Here is a 23,767-nt window from a genome sequence, read left to right as displayed (position 1 = left end):
TTTGTGCAAAGGTTTTTCCTTTCTTCTCATCTTTTAGATACACTTCACTATTTTCCTTATGAAAACAGAAGTGAAAAAATGAGAGAGAAGACATGTTAACAATGACCCTGGAAAAAGAAATACCAATAGTCTCATTTGCCTAAAGCTTTGAGATTGCAGGAGCAAACCTTTCCTGGAACATACCAACTGTTGTTGCTCCATTAAGAAAAGATGAAAGAAAGGATGAAAGCCAGTGTTTCCCCAGGATATCTGCACATGGTAGTACCATCTCTCCCACACACTTAAAGCTCATTCTGATCCTTCAAAATACCGTGCTAGCATTTGGCTTCTCTCTGCAATCCCAACAGCAGAGAACGTCAAGAAAAAGATCTGAACTAGAAGTTGGAAATGCTACTTCTAATCCTTCTTTGGCTATGTACTACCTGTTTTAACTAACATAAAGTTAAGTCCCTGCATCTAGAATAAATACCATTAATACATATAAGTAAAATAAAGAGGATTGGAGAAAAAGATCTGAATGCTTTAGCTGGCTTCAAGTTTAGAATGACCTAATGGAACTAATATTACTACACCCTTACTAATGTGGTAGTACTAAGGTTCACCTTAGGCAGTGGAGGTCCTGGGGCCGTGCACCTTACATAGAACTTACAAGCACACATTGTGCAACATTAGTTCAATGTGTGTGCTTTTTGTCTCAGATAAGACTGATCTGTAAACAATTTCCTATCTGTTCAAAGACATCGTATCTTAGGGACTTCATTAATTCCTTTTACTTTAAGTTCTTCCATGTGTTGCTTGTAGATTTGGAAAGCAATATAGTTATCACAAAAGTAACTACAGAAAAGTCACTAGTCACAATGCCTGTGTTATGTAGAAGGCAGACTTTATAAGTGGCTAAGAAAGTTAGAAGGAATGCTGTCAAGTACAACTGGGGGAGGGACCGAGGGGATCAAGTGGCATGGGCCACACCTTGAGGCAACATCTGTCGGGGTCCAGCCTCAATTAAATTAGCACGTTTCAGGGTAGGAGCATACGAATAAAAATTATTAAACAAAAAGAAGAGAGATATGAGAGAAAGAAGGCAGAAGCACAGAATAGCATCAGGAGGGAAATTCAGTGACTACTGAGCCAGCCGCGTTTATTTTCCACATGTTTATATATTTCACTCCAAAAGGAGAGGGGGAACCAACAGGATTCATTGACATGATATAAGGAATAGACTTGAATTCTTCAACCTTTGGTTCAGGTGAAGCAGATTCACCTCTATATTCAAAATACTAATTAATCACACTCTAGGTCAGAATCTCTTGTGTGTAGCTACACCTGTTGTCAACAACTTTGAAAGAGCAAAAAGAAGCTCAAACTCTCTGACCTTTATCAAGGTGGAACAAGACTCACATCTGTGAGCCCCCACATATTCCTCCCTATTTATTTTATTTAATAAAGCCTGCGCTTCTGCTACAGGACAGATGACTTGCCTTTGGGGGGGGCCTTTCCCCATTTTTCCAAACTTACCCATCATCAGTACATATATTCTGTCTTAGATTGCCTGGGGGCGGGATCATACCCACCAGTGACTATCAGTCTCTGTAAAGAAAGGGTTAAGAGAGAAGGCATTTCTAGGCACTGTGCACCTCTGAGCCAACTTTTTGTTAAGAGAATTCACCAACTAGATAATTATATGCAAACAATGTTTTGTGATACATATACTCCTATGGCTACAGTATTTCATAATAAAGGAGTGGAGGATGACTAGAGGTAGGATTGCCTTTTTAAATTGGTCTAGGATATATATTACCTAAGCAAATAAATTGGTCTAGGATGTCTTTAACAGTTTTTAGCTACATCAAAATCCAAATGTGTCCTTTTAAACATATCAAATCGAAGGACTCATTGGCAATGTCAAAATTCTCTCAGACAAGTTCTAATCTTTTTCTAATTGGTAACATCTCCATAGTGAACTAAAGCAGTTACAAACATTAGCAGGTCAATACTATAGTTCTAGTGTAGAAATTAACAATAAACACACAATTTGTCAAATCACAATTCTCTTAAATCTGGTCTAATCAAAAGACAAGAAGAGGTTTCTGTGATGGGTGAGCTATGACTCTTTTTTCGCTCCTAGAGTTCAATTGTTTTGCTGCTCTGAACTTTCAAAATTAAGTTCAAACTGTCCCAGTCTTTGAGTAACAGCAAAAACTTTTATGCCATTTCTCCTCATCTCTGAAGAGGGGATTCAGTCACTCTTTGCCTCCATAATAGTGTTTCATTCCTTTAACAAGGCTCTTTCCCCCAGAGGGAAAATTTTCTGAGGTCTCAGTTCTCAGGTCCTTTATTTCAACAGCAGATTTGAACAGCATACTGTGTTCCAAGATACAGTACAGATAAACTGCCTAACATTCAGTCAGCGATCACGGGTCAGCTCCAAAGTAAACAAAACACACTGGGGTCTAGAAATTGGTGCACTAGGGTCCACCAAGAAACTGGGGATCACCACAATCTTCCTTCCTTTCTTAGACTGCAGCAAGATGGCATAAGAAAGTCAGGAACATGGATTCAGAAACCTCACTCTTAACTGTTCTGTAGGAACACCAGCAGCTGTGACGTCATCGGGGCTGGCACGCCTCAGTTTTATAGGCAGTATTCCTGTGGGGAGAAAAAAGCACAAACATACCCTTAACCCCAAACTAACACAGGGTGGGGTCCTTTCCAATATAGACTGAGGGTATAACTCACTCATATTTTTTAAAGTTATGTTTTAATCTCACCTCGGGGCTCAAGATCCCCTGTAAAATTCAAGCTGCAGTCTCACTAGCTTACAGGTTTTCATAGACACCTGGTGGGAGGTGCACTTGCATTTCAATAGATAGTTGACTGTGGGCTATTTCACCATAGTTTGGCTATCTGGTTCCCAACTGAAGCAGGGAACAGGGCAGGGTCCCGCTGCACTCACGCCCCACGGCTTGGCTGTCCCAGGAACCTGAACCTGGCGCTATCACCCCAACCATCCTTCCTTAAGTTACATTAGTCAGTATTTTGTCCAAACAACAGGAAAGGTAGTTAATACAAAGGATTGTGCATAAAAATGCAGAATAGCTAATATATGGTAATCTTTCAAAATATGGTCCATTTTATAATCATTTGTGCTACAAACAAAAATAATTGGTCTCAGACACAACAAGATTTCAAAACAGAGTGCTTGGAAGAAACTTGACGTGGAATAGGAAGTAGGAATATATTGAGGCCAGAACAAGCTCATTAGTAGCAAGTCCTGCCAGACCCCACACACATTTCCTGTTGAAGCACAAGTTTTATCGCCACAAGAAAGGAATTTTGTCAGTATAGCACAAGCAAATATAATCAATAACTGGAATCCCTGTAAAATGGGAAATGTGTACACAAGACGCTTTGGTGGTATGCACATATAGGAACTATACTCTCTGGAGTGTAGAGTCAAAGTATGTATATATTCTAGAGGATATTGTTGTAATTTATTTAAAAACACTGCAAAGAGAAATCATGCCATTCAACAAGGCTCACACAGGAGGTTTATTGGAAAAGGAGAGAGAAGGGACAGAGAAGAGGGCAGAAAGGGGAGCAAAGATGGGTCCCTGGGTATAAGAGTGGTGGAAGGGAATGAGAGGGGGAGAAAGAAAGGAAAAGTGAGAGAGGAAGAGAGAGAGAAATAGATGGGAGGTGGGGAAAGCCCACCTTTTAAAAGCGAACCCAGTGAATGTTTGTGCACAGGAGGTACTCTTAGCGGCTACAGCTGAGGATGAATCCTGTCAGGACCCCAATTGCTGGCCAGTACATATGCCAGAATACTAACAGATATTATAACAGATTAAGAAAAATGGATGTCTTTACAACTCTTTAGTAAAATATGAATAAATATTCAGCATTATAGTCACATAAAAACAGATTCACTAATTCTGATTAAGTGATTATGGAAGGCAAAGGGATCCCTGGGGAAAGATAACTGAACTGACTTTGAATTGTGCTCATTTTTAATTTTATAATAATTTTAGGAAACAACTTCTTATGCTATCAGAATTGTCACGACTTAAAGAATTATTTTAATTAAAATGATTCTATCCATTTATCATCAAAACAACACTATCCAAAATGAAACCATTTTTGTGATAAATCAGAGCATCATCTTGCCATTGCTTATTGCTTGAGGTCCACGGTTTGGTTTGGTTTGGTTTGGTTTGGTTTGGTTGGGTTGGGTTGGGTTGGGTTTCTGCTGTGTCTGAAGCAGAGCTGCCCACCTCTCCATTGCTCCTGACACTGAAGACCATTCTTCACCGAGAAAATCTTAGTGGCCTCTTGAGTCATTGTGCTCTGCCTGTCCCATCTACCTTCTGCATAAAACAGGCAAAATCAGGCTTAAGAATCTAGAACTAAGTTTCTCAAAAGCAAAGCAAGAATCGTTCCTGGGATTTGCCCTCCTTGCCGGCTAGTGTCGGTTTTTGCCTGGTATCTCCACACATGCCCTTCCTAGGCGGTGAGAACATACCTCTCACGCTCTGCATGAAGACCAACTCTTGCTTTTTATTACATAAAATTTAAACATCTACTTTTACCAATTACCTAAAATTTGATCTTTCCTTGGTATAGTCCTTTAATTTCTATAACACATTGTTTTTGATGATCTGGTAGAAGAATGGGGTTAGGATTTGGTGATCCAGATTCCTATTCTTGCATTGCATTTAGCATCACTGTGTGTCAGTTTTTGTATTTTAAGTGAGAGATTTTAGATTAATTATCCTTCTTATAATTTATTTTATCTAATTTTATTTACAAAAGAAAACCAACTATCTTTTTTCATTTTACATACCAATCCCAGTTTTTACTCCCTCCGCTCCTCCCATACCTCCACATATCCTCCCACCCCACCCCCCATCCTCTCCTCAGAGAGGGTAAGGCACATTGCTTTGGGGAAGGTCCAACGCCCTCCCTACTATATCTAGCCTGAACAAGGTATCCATTCAAAGAGAATAGGTTCCCCAAAAGCCAGTACATGCAGTAGGGATAAATCCTGGTGTCACTGCCAGTGGCCTCACAGTCTGCCCCAGCCATACAACTGTCACCCACATTCAGAGGGTCTAGTTTGGTCCTATGCTGGTGTTTTCCCTGTCCAGCTGGAGTTGGTGAACTCCCATTAGCTCAGGCAAACTATTGGTGTACTCATTCCGGTCTTGGCCTCTTTGCTCTTATTCTCATTCCTTCCATTCTTCAACTGGACTTTGGGGGTTTAGTTCAGTGTTCCACTGTAGATCTCTGCCTCTGTTTCTATCAGTTGTTGGATGAAAGTTCTATGGTGACATTTAAGATATTTATCAATCTGATTACAGGGCAAGGCCAGTTCAAGCACCCTTTTCTCAATTGCTTAGGGTCTTAGCTGGGGTCATCCTTGTGGATTCCTGGAAATTTCTCTAGTGCCAGGTTTCTTGCTAGCCCCATAATGGCTCCCTCAACCAAAATATCTCTTTCCTTGCTCTCATCTCTGTCCTTCCTCCATCTCATCTATCCCTTTCCTTCAAGTTCTCCTCCCACCTCCCCTTCTACCCTCTTCTTCCTATTCGGCCCCCCCTTCTCCCCTGACCTTCATGCTCCCAAGTTTATCAGGCGATCTTATCTATTTCCCCTTTCAGATGGCTCTCTGTATGTTTTTCTTAGGGTTCACCTTGTTACTTGGCTCCTCTAGGATGAACCATAGGCTCTTTATCCATTGCTTTACACCTAGTATCCATTTATGAGTAAGTACATACCATATTCATCTTTCTGGGTCTGGGTTACCTCACTCAGGATGGTTTTTGTTTTTTTTTTTTAGTTCCATTCATTTACAGGCAAATTTCAAGATGTCATTGTTTTCTTATGGCTGAATAGTACTCCATTATGTAAATGGACCACATTTCTTTATCCATTCTTCAGTTGAGGAGCATCTAGGTTGTTCCAGATTCTGGCTATTATAAATAATGCTGCTATGAACATAGCTGAACAAATGTCCTTGTAATATGATTGAGCATCTTTTGGGTACATGCCCAAGAGTGGTATTGCTGGGTCCTGAAGTAGGTTGATCCCCAATTTTCTGAAAATCCTCTATACTGATTTCCAGAGTGGTTGTACAAGTTTGCATTCCCACCAGCAATGAAGGAGTGTTCCCCTTATTCCGCATCCTCTCCAGCAGAAGCTATCATTGGTGCTTTTGATCTTAGCCATTCTGACTGGTGTAAGATGGTATCTCAGAGTCATTTTGATTTGCATTTCTCTGATGGCTAAGGATGTTGAACTTTTGTTTAATTGTCTTTCAGTCATTTGAGATTCTTCTGTTGAGAATTCTCTGTTTAGTTCTGCACCCCATTTTTTAATTGGATTATTTGGTATTTTGTTGTCTAGTTTCTTGAATTCTTTACATATTTTGGAAAGCAGTACACTGTCTGATGTTGGGCTGGTGAAGATCTTTTCCCATTCAGTAGGCTGCCTTTTTGTCTTATTGACTGTGTCCTTTGCTTTATAGAAGCTTCTCAGTTTTAGGAGGTCCCATTTATTAATTGTTTCTCTCAGTGTCTGTGCTATATTTGGGAAGTGGCCTCCTGTGACCTTGCATTGAAGGCTACTTCCCACTTTCTACTCTATCAGGTTCAGTGTGGTCGGATTTATATTGAGATCCTTAATCCGTTTGGCCTTGAGTTTTGTGTATGGTGATAGATATGGATCTATCTGCATTTTTGTACATGTTGACATCCAGTTATTCCAGCACTTTTTGTTGAAGATGCTTTCTTTTTTCCATTGTATAATTTTAGCTTCTTTGTCAAAATTCAGGTGTTCATAGGTGTGTGAATTAATATCCGGGTCTTTGATTCGATTCCATTAATCAACTTTTCTGTTTTTATGCCAATACCAAGCTGTTTTCATTATTGTAGCTCTATAATAGAACTTGATGCCAGGGATTGTGATGCCTCTGGAAGTTCCTTTATTGTACAGGATTGTTTTGACTATCCTAAGTTTTTTGTTTTTCTATATGAAGTTGAGTATTGATCTTTCAGGTTCTGTGAAAAATTGTGTTGGGATTTTGATGGAGATTGCATTGAATCTATAGATTGCTTTTAGTAGGATTTCCATTTTTATTATGTTGAACCTATCTATCCAAGAGCATGGGAGATCTTTCCATTTTCTGGTATCTTCTTCAATTTCTTTCATCAAAGACTCAAAGTTCTTGTAGATCAGGTATTTCACTTCTTTGGATAGTGTTACCCCAAGATATTTTATGGTATTTGTGGCTATTAAGAAGGATGATGTTTCTCTGATTTCTTTCTCAGCTTCTTTATGATTTGTGTTAAAAAGGCTACTGGCTTTTTTGAGTTGATCTTGTATCCTGCCACATTGATGAAGGTATTTATCAACTGTTGGAGTTCCCTAGTATAGTCTTTTGGGTCATTTACTATCATATCATCTGCAAATAGTGAAAGTTTAACTTCTTCCTTTTGAATTTGGATCCCTTGAGATCTCCTTTTGCCATGTTATTGATCTCGCCAGAACTTCAAGAACTATATTGAATAGATATGGTGAGAGTGGACAGCCTTGTCTTATTCCTGATTTTAATGGAATTACTTTGAGTTTCTCTCCATTTAATTTGATGTTGGCTGTCAGCCTGCTGTTTATTGCTTTCATTATGTTTAGATATGTTCCTTGTACCCCTGATCTCTCCAAGACCTTTATCATGAAGAGGCATTGGATTTTGTCAAGTGCTTTTTTAGCATCTAATGATATGATCATATGTTTTTTTTTCTTTTAGTTTATTTATTTGGTGAATTACACTGACAGATCTCCGTATGTTGAACCATCCCTGCATCTTTGGGATAGAGCCAACTTGATCATGGTGGATGATTTTTTATGTGTTCTTGGATTCAATTTGCCAGTATTTTATTGAGTATTTTTGCATTTATGTTCATGAGTAAGATTGGTCTGTAATTCTCTTTCTTAGTTGCATCTTTGTGTGGTTTCAGTACCAGGGTAACTGTAGCCTCATAAATAGAGTTTGGCAATGTTCCTTCTGTTTCTATTATGTGGAATATTTTGAGGAATATAGGTGTTAGCTCTTCTTTGAAGTTTTGGTAGAAATTTGCACTGAAACCATCTGGCTCTGGGAATTTTGGTTGAGAGGCTTTTGATGACTGCTTCTATTTCCTTGCAAATTATAGGTCTACTTAAATTATTCTTCTGGTTTTGATTTAATTTTGGTATGTGGTAGCTATCCAGAAAATTGTCTATTTCTTTTATATTTTCCAATTTTGTGGAGTACAGGTTTTTGTAGTATGACCTAATGATTCTCTGGATTTCCTCAGTGTCTGTTGTTACATCCCCCTTTTCATTTCTGATTTTGTTATTTTGGATGTTCACTTCCCTTTAGTACAAGAGAGCCTACAAGTTTCCTGTCCTTAACTGCATTAACTATGTTCTTTAGGCCAATTTTCATTGACAAGAGAGGAGACTATTTGAGAATAATAGGGATGGGACAGGAGATGGTGAGGAAAGGGGGCTGAGGGCCTCAATTGTCCAGGGTACACAGAAATGCTGTTTTAGCACTAGGAGTCAGAGTTATGAGCCACTTACTGGTTCACTACAAAGATAATAAGGACTCTGAGACAGGCGCTGCTAAATCCTGGACTTGATTATCAGCTTCCTTTCAGAGACCAGCCAGTCAGCCAAGAAGTGCAACACAAGATAATGAGAGAAGATTGCAAAACTCTCTGTCTTTTACTCCCAGGAAACTAAGCCAGCCCAGTTCTCTGGAACTGATGCATCTGAATGAAAATGGTTCTTCAGGCCCCGAGAAAGAGAGACATACTATCTCTACAGTGTCTCCATGTAAAAAGGCAAAATGGGAGCAATCATCCTGAACCCTGAAGCTGAAGATTTCTGTACTGATGTGGTACCCAAAACATGAGGAAGTTGCTTTAACCTTACATTTCTTGTCCACCAAATTATCATTTTTCTGTTTTTAGGGGCATATGACAAAACTTTCTGGTGTATTTTTATAGACCGAACAAGGCTCCTCAATATTTCTGGGTCTTGGACTCAACCGTTTTGAACTCCATATAGTTGTTGGGTGGTGTCAGAAACCAATAGGTTTAAATGGGATGAAGGAAGAACTCTGTATCTTGATACCTAGGATATTCAGTGTGGATGTGGTACCATGTGCTCAATGTCAACTCTAGAAAGAAAATAATTTCTGCTAGTAAAACAATATATTTAAAACACAGATGGGAATGCTTCTCTAATTTTCTTTAACTGTCAAGAAATTAAAGGTGATGTTTTCTGTTTGTTTTTAATAGCGTTCTATTGCATCTAACTGTATTGATCGATACTTTGAATTTCTCTCTGACTTTTATTTTAGCTTTTGTTTGATTGATTCCATGATGATAGTTTGGAGCTTTGAGAATCTCTTATTCTGAGTCTCCTATATGACCTTTAAACACAGAAGAGTAAAGCCAAACACTAAAGTAGGACTTAGAAAGTTAACTTTTACTGATACAACATGGCCTGGTACCGAAATGCTAGAACGACATCAAGAGAATCCCTTTTTTTCTCCAACATACAGGAATTACAAAGAAACTCTCCCAGTGCCTGTCCGGAGATCAGTGGCAGCATCCCAGCTGTCTAGGTTATACTACAAGACACTGCTCACTACTTTTACAGAAAGGAAATGGAGCAACAGAACTTTATGAATGCAAGCCTAGTAAGAAGACTTAGGGTACTTCCTAGAAAGCTTTGAAATGAATTTCTTGAAATTGTGATATGCAAAAAAAAAAAAAATGCCTTCCCCCACCAAAGAAAGGTAACCGTGGTGACTGTGGGCTTTAATTTAACCCCACCCAGGAAACCTGTTAGGAAGACAAAGACCAAGCGCTAGTTAGAAGAGAAGATCTTTTTGCACTGAGGTGAAACTGCACACTCTCTGCTTCCTGGAGCAAAGCCTGTGTACTATGAACAAACGTGAGGCTCACAAGAGAGTTACAACCAATGAGATTGAGGGTAATGCTGTAATATGTATCTGCATCCTTTCAGGTCAAGGAGTGTGCCTGTTCCTACTTGAAGGGAATCTTCAAACTGATGACTTACCAGTCATGTTTCTGCTTCTCCTAACTAATAAGCAAAAATTCCTCCCCTCAGTGAAACTGTCTCATAGGGACAGAACAAAAAGGCAAACATTTCCTCTCCAAGATCTACAGATACACCTCATTTAAGGGATTTGCTTTGTTAGAATAGTTTGTGGGCTTGCATCACTTTTGTACTAACTGCTATCGTAGAACCAGATGCTCATCTGCGGTCTTGTAACACTAGCTACAGCCTGGCTGAGGGAAAGTGGAAGGCAAAGGGCTATTAGTGTGAGCTGAGTCTCAAATGGGTGATCCTTGGCAGGGTGGAGTAGTTGAGAAAGGTAGAAGTCAGAAAGTGGAACTGCCTGACTCATCAGGAATAGAGGCAGTCGAGGCCAACACTAACTGCACCCAACTCTCACTCTTGCAAGTCCTGACACTTCTTGCCAAGATGTGTCTGTATGAGCAAGGATTTCTCTGATGTAATTTTGTGCTCTTTAAATCACTAACTTGCCCAATAACCAAAGGACAAATCAATTGCAGTACAGTTAAAAATACACACTTTATTATAGCCTTAAAATACAGAAAAGGAACTGAGTATACATTGGAAGCAAAGGCTGAAATGATAACATTGGGAGAAATTCAGATGCTGTGTGTTGGTAGCTATCCGTCTGTCTGAAGTATGGAAACCTCTTCTGGGTTCTAAAAGAATCACAATGCTTTTGGACCTTTGCTGCGAGTGTGACAATATCATTGTGTCATTTTGTCTGCCTTGATTGCCCTAAGAATGAGGCTGGGGCAGAATGACATCATTAAGTTTCAAAGAAATAGCTCCATTGATAACACGCCTGCTATGGAAGCATAAGGACTGGAGTTCAGATCCCCAAACCACGTGTACTAGTCAGACATGGTGGTACACATCTGTGACCGAAGACCTGTGGGTGGTGAGGTAAAGCAGCAATAGGCAGATCCCTAGAGCCAAATGGTGGTCCAGCCAACCCAAATAAATGAGCTCCAGGTTCAGTGGGAGACCTTGTCTCAAAGACTAAGGTGGAGAGCAGCTAAGGAAGACACAAATACATACTCATATGAACAGGCTCTCCCACAACACACACACACACACACACCTACACAATCACATACAACACAATATACACAAACACACACACAACACAGATGCACACCTTTTTACAAAGAATGGTGTCCTAGTAAACCAGTTTTCCAAAAGAAATGCTTCTGTTTGTAGTGTTTGTCAACCTCCATGGCATAAAAGTTCCCAAACTGCACAATTCAAAGGAATTAAACAATCAGTTTTTATGAAGTAGTGGCAGCCCATGCCAGCATAGGGCTGCTTGCAACACATCAAATATCAACACTAACAGGTTTCTATAAATACATATAACATAATTTTAGTTTCCTGAGACAATATGCAGACACAAGGGTCTTTGTACTCTATAGCAATTCAGCTCAGCAAGTATTCATAAAAAAATAAGAAATAGCTTAGCCTACAATAAGTATTCTTGTTACATACAATAAAGATATTTTTAAATTAGCCCTATATAAAACTTAATTATAATACAGTTTTTCACAAATACCCATAAATATTATAAATTGGTTTAAAATACTTTTCAACAAGAACTCACAAGCTGGTTAAATTTAGCAGAATCCAAAATTTGAACATGAGTGTTCTTCATTACTTTGAGACCTCAGCATGCTCTTCCAACAGGGTCATCCTGGCTTTTCTTGCTCCAGGCAAGAAGAGGAAAGTCTGCTGGTAAAGGAAGTCTCTCGTTGCTTCATTCTGGCCACCTTGGGGTAAATGCGATGCATCCATTTGAAAGCTGAATTTATTCCATTTTAGAGATGTATAATTTATTCCATTTTAGAGATGGTAGAAAATACCAGTTTCATATCGGGGACCATGTGAATGGCAAGACCCCACTCCATTCATTGTGAGTTCTGAGTTGAGGTGAGAGTCTTATGATCCATCTGTCCATGTTATCATTGTTCAATTTTTTTCTAAAAATATCTACTCCATTAACATCATAGAGTTGTGTAGTATAGGAAAACCAATGTATTTGTCAATTAGGGAATACCAACTAAAAATTTGGAATCATTACATAATGCACTAGAGAAACACCAATTTCTTGGGCTAAATCTAATGACTGCTAGTACAAACTCGTTTTCCTATACACACATACACACAAAAGCAATAAAGGCTTGCACGGAAGTTCAGGATGAACCTGCATCCTGTGGATGACAAAATCAAGAAAAATTCCCCAGATCAATTTCATTCCATGCCATCGCCACTTCTGTCCCAATAGCTTTCAAAGTGTTCTCTGTCCTCTAAAAATATCACGTGTAAAAGGAGGTGCTCTTGGCATATCGTGGCCACCCCACCAATCTGACAGCTTTTCATTAGGAGGCTCTCAGAAGGTGAGAGTATGAAGGGATTAAGGTAAACAGCTCAAGGAAATTACCATGAGAAAAAGGCCAGGCTGCTGCAAAACACCCTTTGTGCAAACCAAGTAAGATTCTCATGGAAATAGGACCTCATTTTGCACCCAGAGATTCAAGAGTTAGAGAGATATGCTTTGGAATATTCATTTTATCATGGATTATGAAACTCTATTTCCAGATCTAACATCCGGGATTTGGCCCACTCACTGAATCTTCCTCAGACAGATGTGAGGGTTAAAGTCTTATGATGCCAAGAGATTATGTTTGTGTTGTTGATTTGTAAGGTGCCGCAAACTGTGTGCATTCAAACAGGCAACCCCCTCCAATCCACTGAACAGCATCTCTGGGTACACTGAGGAAGGTGATGAAACCAAACTAAATCTCTAGGAGCTGAATGAGAGATCTGGCATTAAAACAACCCCCCAGTATGTAGCACCTTTCTGAACATGGTCATCAGAGTTGAACCTCAAGTATATGCTATCTCCGGCATGCAGGTCATAAATCCCTCCTATAGTTAGAATTTGAAAGTCATTTGTTGCAGACTGTAAGACATTTCCATCTTTAATTATCTCTACTATAAATTCAGCAGAGTTTTTTATGTCGTTCTTAGCAAAAGGAGTCACTTGTCCATAGATTAAATACTCGCCATCCTGAAGTATCCCCAGCTTCCCGTCAGATGTCATGTTGACACAAAGAGGTTCAGGAGATGTCATTTGCCACTTTGAAGATGATAGTTCTATAAGAAATTGAAAATGAAGGGGAAAAGAAATCATTATTACTTCATCCTCTATCTGGTCTCAGTATGTTCTTTACTACCTACATACTAATTTACCTGGTCTATGCTAGTTTTTTCAGACCATATTTTAAATAGATTGTGAGAATCAACCATTTCTCTGTTTCAGAGAAGTTGCAGATCCTCATGGATCTGTACCTCTTCCCAGGTAATAGGAATGAACAAGGGAGGGAGAGGAGAGAGGAACCACACAGCAAGACTAGAATAAGGACTGCTCATAATTCATGCATCTTCATGTCTTTCTTATATGAACAGTAGTTACTCAGTTGTGGTTTACCAATGACACATTCCCTAATCAGTCTACATGCAACATTGCTCTCCTATGACTCCCTTGTTCTATACTGCTTTAATTTTCTTCATAGAAAGTATTAGGAAGAAGCTTATTATAAATTAATTTGACCATTTTCTGTCTTACATCCACTTAAATACAACTTCTTTGATAATAAGCATTCTCTATTTTTCCAATTACTATATTCCCATCACCATGAGTTTCTAGAATAATGTGAACTCTAAAAACTTTTTTATTTTGACACGGGAGTCCTGCTGTATTGCCCAATCTGGGCTCAAGTGGATGAGTTCTGGTTTTATGTTGTTGTTGTTGTTGTTTTTGTTTGTTTGATATGGGAATCCTGATATATTGCCTAATCTGGGCTCAAACTGATGAGTTCAAGTGGTCCTCCCCCCTCAGCATCCGTAAATATCTCTAAACTGGTTGACAGATCTGTTTCTGAATTTGATGCTTTGTGTCTGAAATATATTTCTTCATATCACTTTCAATTCCACATATCATTATCTAGCTCACTTCCAAATATCTACTGGTACATTGATGGCTTTGTAACTAGAAATAAATTTATCTAATTAAATATAACTACACCTAGCCTAATACTGCCACATGGGATAATGTATCCAAATTTAGTCTTTCCTTTTCCTATGTACTACACTTATTTCCCTAATCTTAGGGAATGTACAACTATGTAACTGCAATGCCCCAAGAGATTCTTTTACTGGTTCAAAGTTCTTTTCTCTAATACTCAATAACTTTAGTTATAGAGGGAAAAGCCCTAGAAGAAGTAACACTGGCTTAAATTCCCTTTCATACAGAAATAGCTAGTAGAAGACTCGGAGGTAGATGCTGGAGGAGGATGAAGGACTGATGACTAGAAAAAAAAAAACAAAGACTCGCAGCATCCCCAGTGAACTCTGTATTTCTCCTCATTGGCACGCAAGAGGGAGATCTGTCAGAACAAGTATAGCTTTTTTTTCCTATTTAATTCAATTATGGAATTTTTTTAAAAGAGCACCTTAGCATCATTTTTATCACAACAAGGAGAAATTTCTAACATTATTCTATTCCTTTCACTGGCAAAACAAAACACAAAATTGTGGACACATTCAAAGACTGCCCCAAGTTCTGAAAGCCAAGGTATTTTGTTTTCGTATCCAATCTCTTAGCCTGTGCCTTTTTATAGGTGAATTGAGACCATTAATATTAAGTGATATTAATGACCAGTGGGTGTAAGGTATTTTGAAAGACTGGAGCGAAAGATAGACAAGTGAAAAACTGAATTATAGAAATCACCTACTCTCAAGTGTAAATGTGTTTGTTTGGCCATACGGACAATCAAAAAATGTATACACTTGATGTTTTGAGTATATCCTAAGGAATATCCTGAGCATCAAGGCGATGCTAGCTATTCTGTCTGCTTGACACAGCCTAGGGACACCCAGGAAGAAAATCTAAGTGGAACCTGTCCACACTGAGTTGGTCTATAAGGGACTGTCTTAATTAAATTGAAAGATGTGAGAAAATTCAGCCCCCTATGGTTGGCACCATCCCCTAAGCAAGATGTTCGGAACCATAAGAAGGTAGAGAAAAGGAACTGAGCATAAGAAAGCGAGCGGGCAGACAAGCATACATTTCGTTTCTCCCTGCTTGACTGTGAGTGTGATGGGATGGATGCTCTAAGCTCCTGCTGCCACCATTCCCCTGCCATGGCGGACTATAGTCTGTCTGCACTTGTGAGCTAAGACAAATCCTTTTTCTCCGACACTTGCTTTTTGTTGCGGTACTTTATCGGGGCAACAGAAATGAAAGTAAAACACTCAGCAACACTGTTTTTCATACATTTTCTGAGCAGCTATCAGGTGACTGTTAAGGAAAGTGACTCAGAAGCAAAGAGGAAGTGCCTGTTCCTCTTCTGTGTACTTACTCACAGCAGTAATGTTTCCCATACACCCTATTAGAAATGAGAAATCTGTGAAATATGAGAAGGACTTTGAGGAAAGGTGGTAGGAATCTTTAACGGACTACCAAACCAAAAACTGACTACTGTATGCATATCCACATGTCACCAAATGTGGGCTTGTCAATCTAGCTCAGCTCTGGAAGCCTCGGCTCTCACTAGGCTGATGGCCTAGTATAGAATGAGTGATTATAATTTAAAAAAAAATAAAGGAAAGTGGACACAAAGTTGTACAGGTTTTTTGAAGGCACTGACAGATGCCTTCTTGCATCAGAAACTAAGAAAAATGAAAGGCGGGTTACTCACCGAACTTAACCATACAGGGCTCTTTGGCAATTGCCTGTAGAAGGAAAAGAAGAACTGGTCAGGATGATGGCACAGTTGCCACTTGCTTGGATGAATTTTTTAGCGCTTAAAGATTCTGCAGCAAACTACTATCCAAAGCAAAAAAATTAAAAAACCCACCACACATAGAGACCTGTCTCATTTCTTTGCTTCCTTTACAGATGACTGGCTCTGTCCTTTACATTTGACTTACAGTAGCTTTGACATTAGTGTTTAGAAGAGACAGGAAGAAGCAAGTGAACAAGTAAGCTATGGGGATACAAGGGAAGAGGTGTAAATAGACACACTGAAATTCAGCTGTATAAAGAGACAAAACCACATGAATAGCATGGTCGGCAATATTATTTTAGTTTTAAAAATGATATCATTGAATGATAGATTTGACAATAAGAAAAAAGATAGCAGATCTCTTTGGGGATCTTTCATTCACTTTGGGGTCATTCATTTGGTGTCTCATTCTGTTCATCTAACTTTGACCCACAAGGCAAGTATTGGAGCTGTGTTCTTTCCCTCTAGTGTACTACAAACAGCAGTCTCTATATCCCTATGGTTTCCCAACATTATCTGGTACATATGGGAAGAAGATAATGAAACCTCTGCTTATGTTTCTCTTTACTTAAAATAACAATAAATTGACTTTAGAAATACTAATGTTTAGAAAACCACATGCCATAAGCAATGACTGAGAATCAGATACAACTGTTTCAAATGTCTACCACATGCCACAGCATACATGCTGAAAGATGACATTAGTTATGACTAGTTTACAAATGCAATCACTTAAATGTTGTCAAATGCTTGAGAGTAAAATAAGGCATGACTATCAAAGTTTTTGGTACTCAAAATTCATGCGTTTCCTTGGAGCAAAGTGCTCAAAAGACTTTTTTTTTACATATGAAAAGAGATATATGTTTCTTTTGAAGAATCTATCCAGCTATTGTGCTAGGAAAAAAAAAAAACTAAAGAGGATGAAAGGCAAAAGCACTGCAAACAATTAAGCACGGACCGAAGCTCATGAAAACAGGAACGCACTGCCTCTGACCAAGGTGCTGGCAAAGAGGGAACGCGCCAGCTGGTCTGGTATAGTGATGTATGCCAGATATAACAGCACTTAGGAGGCTAAAACAGGGGGACCATGGGTTTTAGGTCAAGCTAGGCTATATTTCAAAGAAAGCAAGAAGTAGCTGGTGTTCTTGACAGGAATACTGGTGTGAGACAATAGGAAGAAACAAAGGTAATGCCAAGATTTGGGACTGCAGTCATTGGAAAAAGTAAGTTAATTGGCAAGATGGGCATGACTAAGAGAAATAAAGTAAGAGAGGCCCAATCATGAGTTTTGAGATGTGTTGATTTGTGCTTCTGAGGTATCAAATAGGTGGTTTAGATATGCAATGCTGAGACTCTGCTTTCAGCCCCGACGTTATATGTGAACATCAAGTCCACAAGTGTAACAGAGATGAGTATTCAGAGGTCAGGCAACGAGGAGCAACTCTCTAGGAAGCTCAATGAGTCTGAAAAGAATGGATGTGTGTGATGTTTGGGAGCCAAGAGAAGAAAGTCTTCTAGAGAGAAGACTGAGCAGTCGGTATCAAAGGTCACTGATAGATCAAAAAAGAAGAGGGCAGAGACTTGACTGGTGGGGTTAAAAACATGGTTTCTACAAGAATTCCTGACAGAATAGTTGTGTCACAGTTTGTATGATGTGATAAGAGCACAAGTCTCACCAGGATAAATTTAAGATGAGATGAGAACTTGGGAAATTTGCTACATGGGAGGCTAGCAAAAGTGAGTGGGCCCTGGATAAGGGTGAGAAGTCAAAGAGGCTTTTGTTGTTGTTGTTCCTTTGTTTTGGGTTCTGTCTTTGCTTGTTTGATATGAAGGAGATGACAGGTTTGCTTGTCGCCATTCGATGGGACCATTCCCATCGAATGAGGCAGGCGAGAACTTCAGCGATGCTCTGAGCAGGTGAGATATGCGAGAATGAGTTCAGAGATGGTGGCTCTGGCAGGGACGTGGATAATGCATCCATGCAGATGAAGGAAACACAGAATGTATGGACACAAATGGTTCCTGGAAGTTCAGAGAGGAGCCAAGGGTGCAAGGTAGTCTATGAAGGAGAAAGAATGGACTGGGAAGTACACACCATTTCCATGGCAACAAGGAAACCCCACTTAAAGCTGGTGGCCATGAACATATAAAGAAAGAATGTTCAAAAGGTCTTGTGTTTTTCTCAGAGACCCAGTACTGCTGGATTTAGTTATTGCTGGAGTCCTTTGATAGCCAGGTTTTGACATGGGATTGGAGTGATGAGAGAAAGAAGCAAGTGAACAAATTTGTGTAAGGAACGAGATGTAATTAAAGACTTTGGAGCTTAGCTGTGAAATGAGAAAAAGAAAAGACGTGGATGAAATGAAATATTATTTTAATTCTAAAGAGCAGCCCCATCCAATGATAGTGATAATTAAGTATCTTGGCAATTAAGAATATACAAAGATGCTTTGGTAAATTTTTATCTCTATTTCCTTGTGAGGTAATTTTCAATTGTTATAGTCAAAATCACAAATCAAGTTAAATTGGAATAAAACCTTGAGTTCCTATATTATAAAATGTAAAACTAAAATTAAGAAAATATCAAATTACTGGGGCTTTGAATGTGACTAGGAGGTAGAGATACTGAGTTTGAATCCCATAATCACAAAAAACAGTATTTCAATTATTTTGTTATATCATGTGTGAATATATTATAGAAAGCTTAACATCTTAGCTAAAACAGGTAGATTTAGACTGGAAAATCCGTGCTAAGCCTTTAGAACAGTGACTTTCCATCTTGTATATCTGTTTTGTGTTCATGGTATTGTACTCAGATATGAGATACTATTTGGCACACATCTGCTGGAAATTATAATAAAAGTATTTTATTGATAAGGAGATACAATAGACAATTATGGAAACCATAAATCTAAAAACCATAAGTAATTGGATTTCCTGAGATCAGTTTTACTCTTGCAATTATTTCATCCTATTTTGGTTTTTCTTAGACGAGATGTCCAAATTCAATTTAGAACGACTGATAGACTTACAGCAGGGACTCCAAAAACTCATTTCCTCATCCAATAACCAGGGATAATAGCAGAGTTCACTGAACTGTTGCTCTACATCACTGTGCTGACTCTTGGGAAGGGCTTCTCCAGAGATTCTATCTGAATATACTCAGTAAATATCAGTTATTTTGATCATGATACTGGTTATAATGAAGAATTAAACAAACAGCTTAAGTACCTATATTCCCAACATTATACTAATGTTGTAAGAGAGACAAATTTAATGTATAATTGCTGCCTCTCAAGATGTTTGTAATCTAACTAGAGAGACACTATTGCTTATATGATGCAATTAAACAGGCACCTAAATATAAATGTTGTGGATTGTGTCCCAGCTGTTACCATGTGTAAGAATACACAGAAAACTGAAATTCACAGACAAATGAACTGACCGAAAAACATCTAGAAAGTCAATTGCAAACTTCTTTAATATCTATTTAGAGTTACAAAACACCGCTCGGCTCATCTTTAGCTATTGCCATACGTGAAAATCGAAGTAGAAAATCATCAGTTTGGTTGAAAACTGTGGTCTTCTGACTGAGGAAGGGATAAAGTCAGACAAACCAGGCACACTTTAATTGGCCTTGCTAGTCTGTATTCATTGTGACCTTCTAAATAACAATGGTATGAATATTAATCACTTCAACCTATCCAGAGTCTACTGTGAGTCAGGCATGTCAGGCACTTCCCTGCCTCATTATTCCTTGAGGCAGCTCTAGAAGAGTTAGCGTGTTCCTTTTGCAGAGGAGGAAATGAGGACTCGGTGGTGAAGTAACCAGCCCAGGGTCACATGGCTGATAAGAGGTTGGGATCCCCAGAACCAAACTGTCTCATTCAAAACACTCAGCCTACCACTCATAGAGGCCGTTTCTATTTATAATTCTGGTGATATTATAAAGAGTTACACACAAGCCTTTTGGTTTACTTTTAGTTTTGCTTGCTTTCATTTAGAAGAGTCAGTTGGTCTTCTAACCTCACTTTGGTTTAATCCTAGATTACTTGGTTTGTCTCAAAGTGGCCAAAATAGACTTCAGACTAATCCTAACCTCCTCTGTCCGGAAACAAACCCTACTCTATTTGTTTGCAAGTACAGTTGTACAAATTCCAGTTTCCCTTCTGGAAGCCTATCCATCCTTCATTTCACTGAAGAAAGGGACTTTCCTGAATCACTGGATTCTTCAGAGGGAACTTCTCTGAACTGCTTTCACAAAGGACTTGGCCAAACTCCTTGAGCTCAGAGCATAGTCTATTAACTAATGTCTTCTATAAGAGAGAGAGAAAAAAAAAATTCTCCCAAGAAAATTTCTGCTGATCTGAAAGGAACCAAGCTAAAAAATATTACTATCTGAAGGGATTTTTTATAAATGGAGATTTGCATGAGAAAATTGGACTGGAGAAAAATATAAAAACGTTCTGAGTTCCTACCTATGCAAAGGTGGAAGTTACTATCATCTGCCATCCACTCAGATTTCTCTGCTCAACAATTTTTTTTTTGTAGCTAATAAGAAAAGTGTAATTCTCAAGCTAATACTAAAGCCCAGTGGTTTTTCCATAGTAACTAGGCTGCCTGGCATTCTGGCAGGAAAATAGACTCCAAAACCTTTTTTACTTCCCTAAGTTTGAAATATCCTCACAGGTATTTTTAGAGGGGGAACCCTTCATTGAAAGGGGTGTGTTCTCTTGAGGGGATAATCTGAATTAAAAGCTCAAAACACCATGAATTAACAATTTGCTTGTGGAAAAAGGTGTCACTCGGAACAAAAGTCTTCCTCTCCTATGCATCACTGCGGGACTCTTTGATACCTAGACTCAGTGCACTTCAGAACCACGTGACTAATAAGACTTGAGGTGGTTTACAGGAAGAAAAAGCAATTTGAAATCAATGCTATTCTCATTCTTCCTCCTTTTCAAAACTTTCCACACTTGAGAGACTGATAGTCCTTTCCCTTTGGCTCAACATTCATTGCTTTAGAAGCTCTCTTCTTGGTTCCTTCTTTGAAAGTGTAGGGCTGGGATTAGAACTCTCTCTGCCTCTCATCCACTTACACAGTTACAGAGTACAGAATAATGGGCTCCTATGTACGCTTTTCACCAGAGCATTCTAACTAACCTTGGCTCTACAGTACACTACTTCCTCCTGTGCCTTTCCTCAAAGTCTTGCCAGTGTAGAACCACACCTTTAAAACCATCACTAGTTGGTCTCCTTAGACAAATGCTCCTGGGCTTAGCTCCAACCCTTCCTTACACAGGTATATACATCACTTTATTCTGCCCTAGGTTTAGAGTCCTTTAAAGTAACGCGCTAACTCCTGAATTATATAAAGTTTTATTTCATTTCTTCTGGTCAAATGCTTTCTTTTTTCTTTTGTAGTTTTTCAAGACACCGTTTCTCTGTGTAGCCCTGGCTGTCATGGAACAGAAAGCAAACTTCTAGAAAGAACCTAAAATATATATATATTTTATACATTCCAAGTACAGATCCCATCTAGATCCACAATTTAGACTGTAATTCACTGGGAAATTCCTGATAACCATCAGGGGCTTCCCAAATAGACATGTTCTCTTCTTTCCTCCATGAAGCCTTCCCAGGTCACTCCAGTCCAAAGTCATCATCCTTGCTTTAGACTTCCTAAACTACAGGTACATGTGGTACCCTACACTTAGGTAAATTATTGACCAATGTAATTATAGCTAGCAGGGCATTAAGTAAACGGATCCAGTCTCCCAACACCATGTTGTAGACCTAAAATACTAGAATCAGAATAACGAAACAACTTTCTCACACGCGTGCATTTGGTTTTAGTGAGATTCACCTATAACTGGAATCCAGATTTTCTCTCTTCTAGCTCAGCACCATTTCTCTCTTCCACATGCTCTTGCTTCCTGTGATTTCATTCTGTCTTCCACTATCATTTTGTATCCCTACCCCATTGAGACCACTGCTTGTCTGGAATCGCATGAAGAAGAGCACCATGCTTCAGGTCTCTTCTTCGTCTACCAATATGAGACTAGTGGAGTTCCAGGGAGGGAAAAGGAGCCCCACAGACACCTTTTAAAGACTCAGTTTAAACATGTAGTCCCATGTAGCTCAAGCCCACAGTGGGCACTCTGTGTCCTCTGGTGCCTTTTGTCCAAGACATTCAGATGAGTTTCAGGGGCCATGTCCTTACAAGACTGGAATTTTTTACGCTGTACCCTCAGATCTCTTCCTTCCCACTATCTTCAGCAATGCTGAATGGCAACGATAATAATCAGACTAACAATTAAACCACGTCTATATACTATAATTAGCACCTGTAGGTTCCTTTACCACCTTACCTTGAGTGAAGTAAAGATCAGTGCACCCGTGGTATAGAAAAGCAGCAACAGCAGAGGAACCATGCATAAAAGCCATGGCTTCCTGAACCTCTGTGCCCCTCGAGGACTTGGCGGGCTCAAAGGCATTTCCTCCACGAGGCTAGAACTCATTCTGTGACGGGCTGAGAGCTCTGGAAAGCAGATATGCACAAGTGATGGATGAACGATGCGATGTCATGTTTTATAGTAATTAAGCCGTGGGTGTGGGAGGTGGAGTTTTCCTTTGGAACACTGCTGAGCACTGACAGTCATCGTGGCAGCGGGCCAAAACTACAAAAGGAATGGGGAGGCTTAGAGCCAACAGAAACACGGGAGGGGAAAAAAAAGCCACTATGAGGCAAGTTCAGAAGGAAAAAAAAAAAGTCTTTCCTAAAGCAAGAGGAAGTACTGTGTGCATGCACAGCCAGCCTCGGCTGCTGGAAGATACTCCAAAATTATTCCCAATGAAGAAAAAAAAACTTATAAGAATAAATAAAACTTAAAGCTAAGTTTTATCATACTGCAGATATAATGACTGGATGGGACAGAGAGTTAGAGAGCAGGAATGCACGGTTTGAACAATGGAGTTCCCATGAAGTCACCACATTGCACACTTTACATATGCACCGCTTTATATATACACCATTTTTATTTATCAGTTACACCTTGATAGCAGTTTAAAATATCAAATCAAAGCTATAGTCACAAAAAAGTTAACCTTCTAGGTTACAAAATGTGTTTGTTCTGAAACAGTCTTGAAGAAAGCTGCAACTGGGGCCAGAGAGATGGCTCGGTCACTAAGATTGCTTGTTACTTTTACAAAGGATCTGAATTCAGCTCCCAGCAGCACTATGGGGATGCACAGCCATCTATTGCTCCAGTTCAGGGGACACAATGCCCTCTCTGACCTCCATGGCACCAGACACTCACATTATACACATACATATATATATGGGCAAAACATTCACATACACAAAATAAATCTTAAAACCTTTTTAAAAAACTGCAAATACATTACTAGAACTTAGTAAATATTGGAGAATAAAACAATGGTCAATTTTCTCATACCTTGACCATGCTGAAACTAAATTCCAATGCTAGCATCAAATAGTAATAATGTTATCCTTTAAAAGGTTATTTCCTTGACTTGACTTGTACTCTGCCCTTAACCCCAAATAGAGATTTTTTCCCCTCAAAATGCCAATTTAGCATAAAACTGAAGAAGTCCCTTGTTCAGAGCTCATCCCTAACCTACTGTATGCACATCAGTGGGTTTCTCTGAGCCTAGGTTTGTACTTCATAATAGTTTTGCAAGAATAAAATAAATGTACAAAGTTTAGCTTACAAAAGATATCCCATAAGGGTTAGCATAGTTTGTCTCTG

General features: G+C 39.1%; 1 protein-coding gene and 1 long non-coding RNA gene across 9 annotated transcripts in view; one reads left to right on the top strand and one right to left on the bottom strand.

The window, feature by feature from the left end:
- LOC126511319 (uncharacterized) overlaps window positions 1-23,767 on the top strand; it is a 116,873-nt gene that overhangs the window by 58,106 nt on the left and 35,000 nt on the right. The gene's annotated exons all lie outside the window — the stretch shown is intronic.
- On the bottom strand, window positions 10,650-22,543 carry Tnfsf18 (TNF superfamily member 18). Its single transcript, XM_050158384.1, has 3 exons — window positions 22,367-22,543; window positions 15,909-15,942; window positions 10,650-13,302 (listed from the first exon to the last, which is right to left on the bottom strand). Exons 1-3 carry the CDS (start codon window positions 22,514-22,516, stop codon window positions 12,950-12,952), a joined length of 537 nt encoding a protein of 178 aa, XP_050014341.1. The 5' UTR covers window positions 22,517-22,543; the 3' UTR covers window positions 10,650-12,949.

The sequence above is a fragment of the Alexandromys fortis genome, unplaced genomic scaffold (genome assembly GCF_014885135.2).
Source record: "Alexandromys fortis isolate MF-2015 unplaced genomic scaffold, M_Fortis_MF-2015_v1.1 scaffold_97, whole genome shotgun sequence".
Classification (NCBI taxonomy): domain Eukaryota; kingdom Metazoa; phylum Chordata; class Mammalia; order Rodentia; family Cricetidae; genus Alexandromys; species Alexandromys fortis.
The sequence above is the reverse complement of the archived record's forward strand: the minus strand, read 5'-3'. Positions and strand labels throughout refer to the sequence as shown.

Bases quoted from the DNA above. Each gene is read 5' to 3' on its own strand.
- Tnfsf18 (XM_050158384.1), bottom strand. From the start codon at position 22,516: ATGAGTTCTAGCCTCGTGGAGGAAATGCCTTTGAGCCCGCCAAGTCCT. The intron at 15,943-22,366 runs GTAAGGTGGTAA...TTCCTTCTACAG, and splicing joins TGATCTTTACTTCACTCAAG to GCAATTGCCAAAGAGCCCTG. The intron at 13,303-15,908 runs GTGAGTAACCCG...AATTTCTTATAG, and splicing joins GCCCTGTATGGTTAAGTTCG to AACTATCATCTTCAAAGTGG.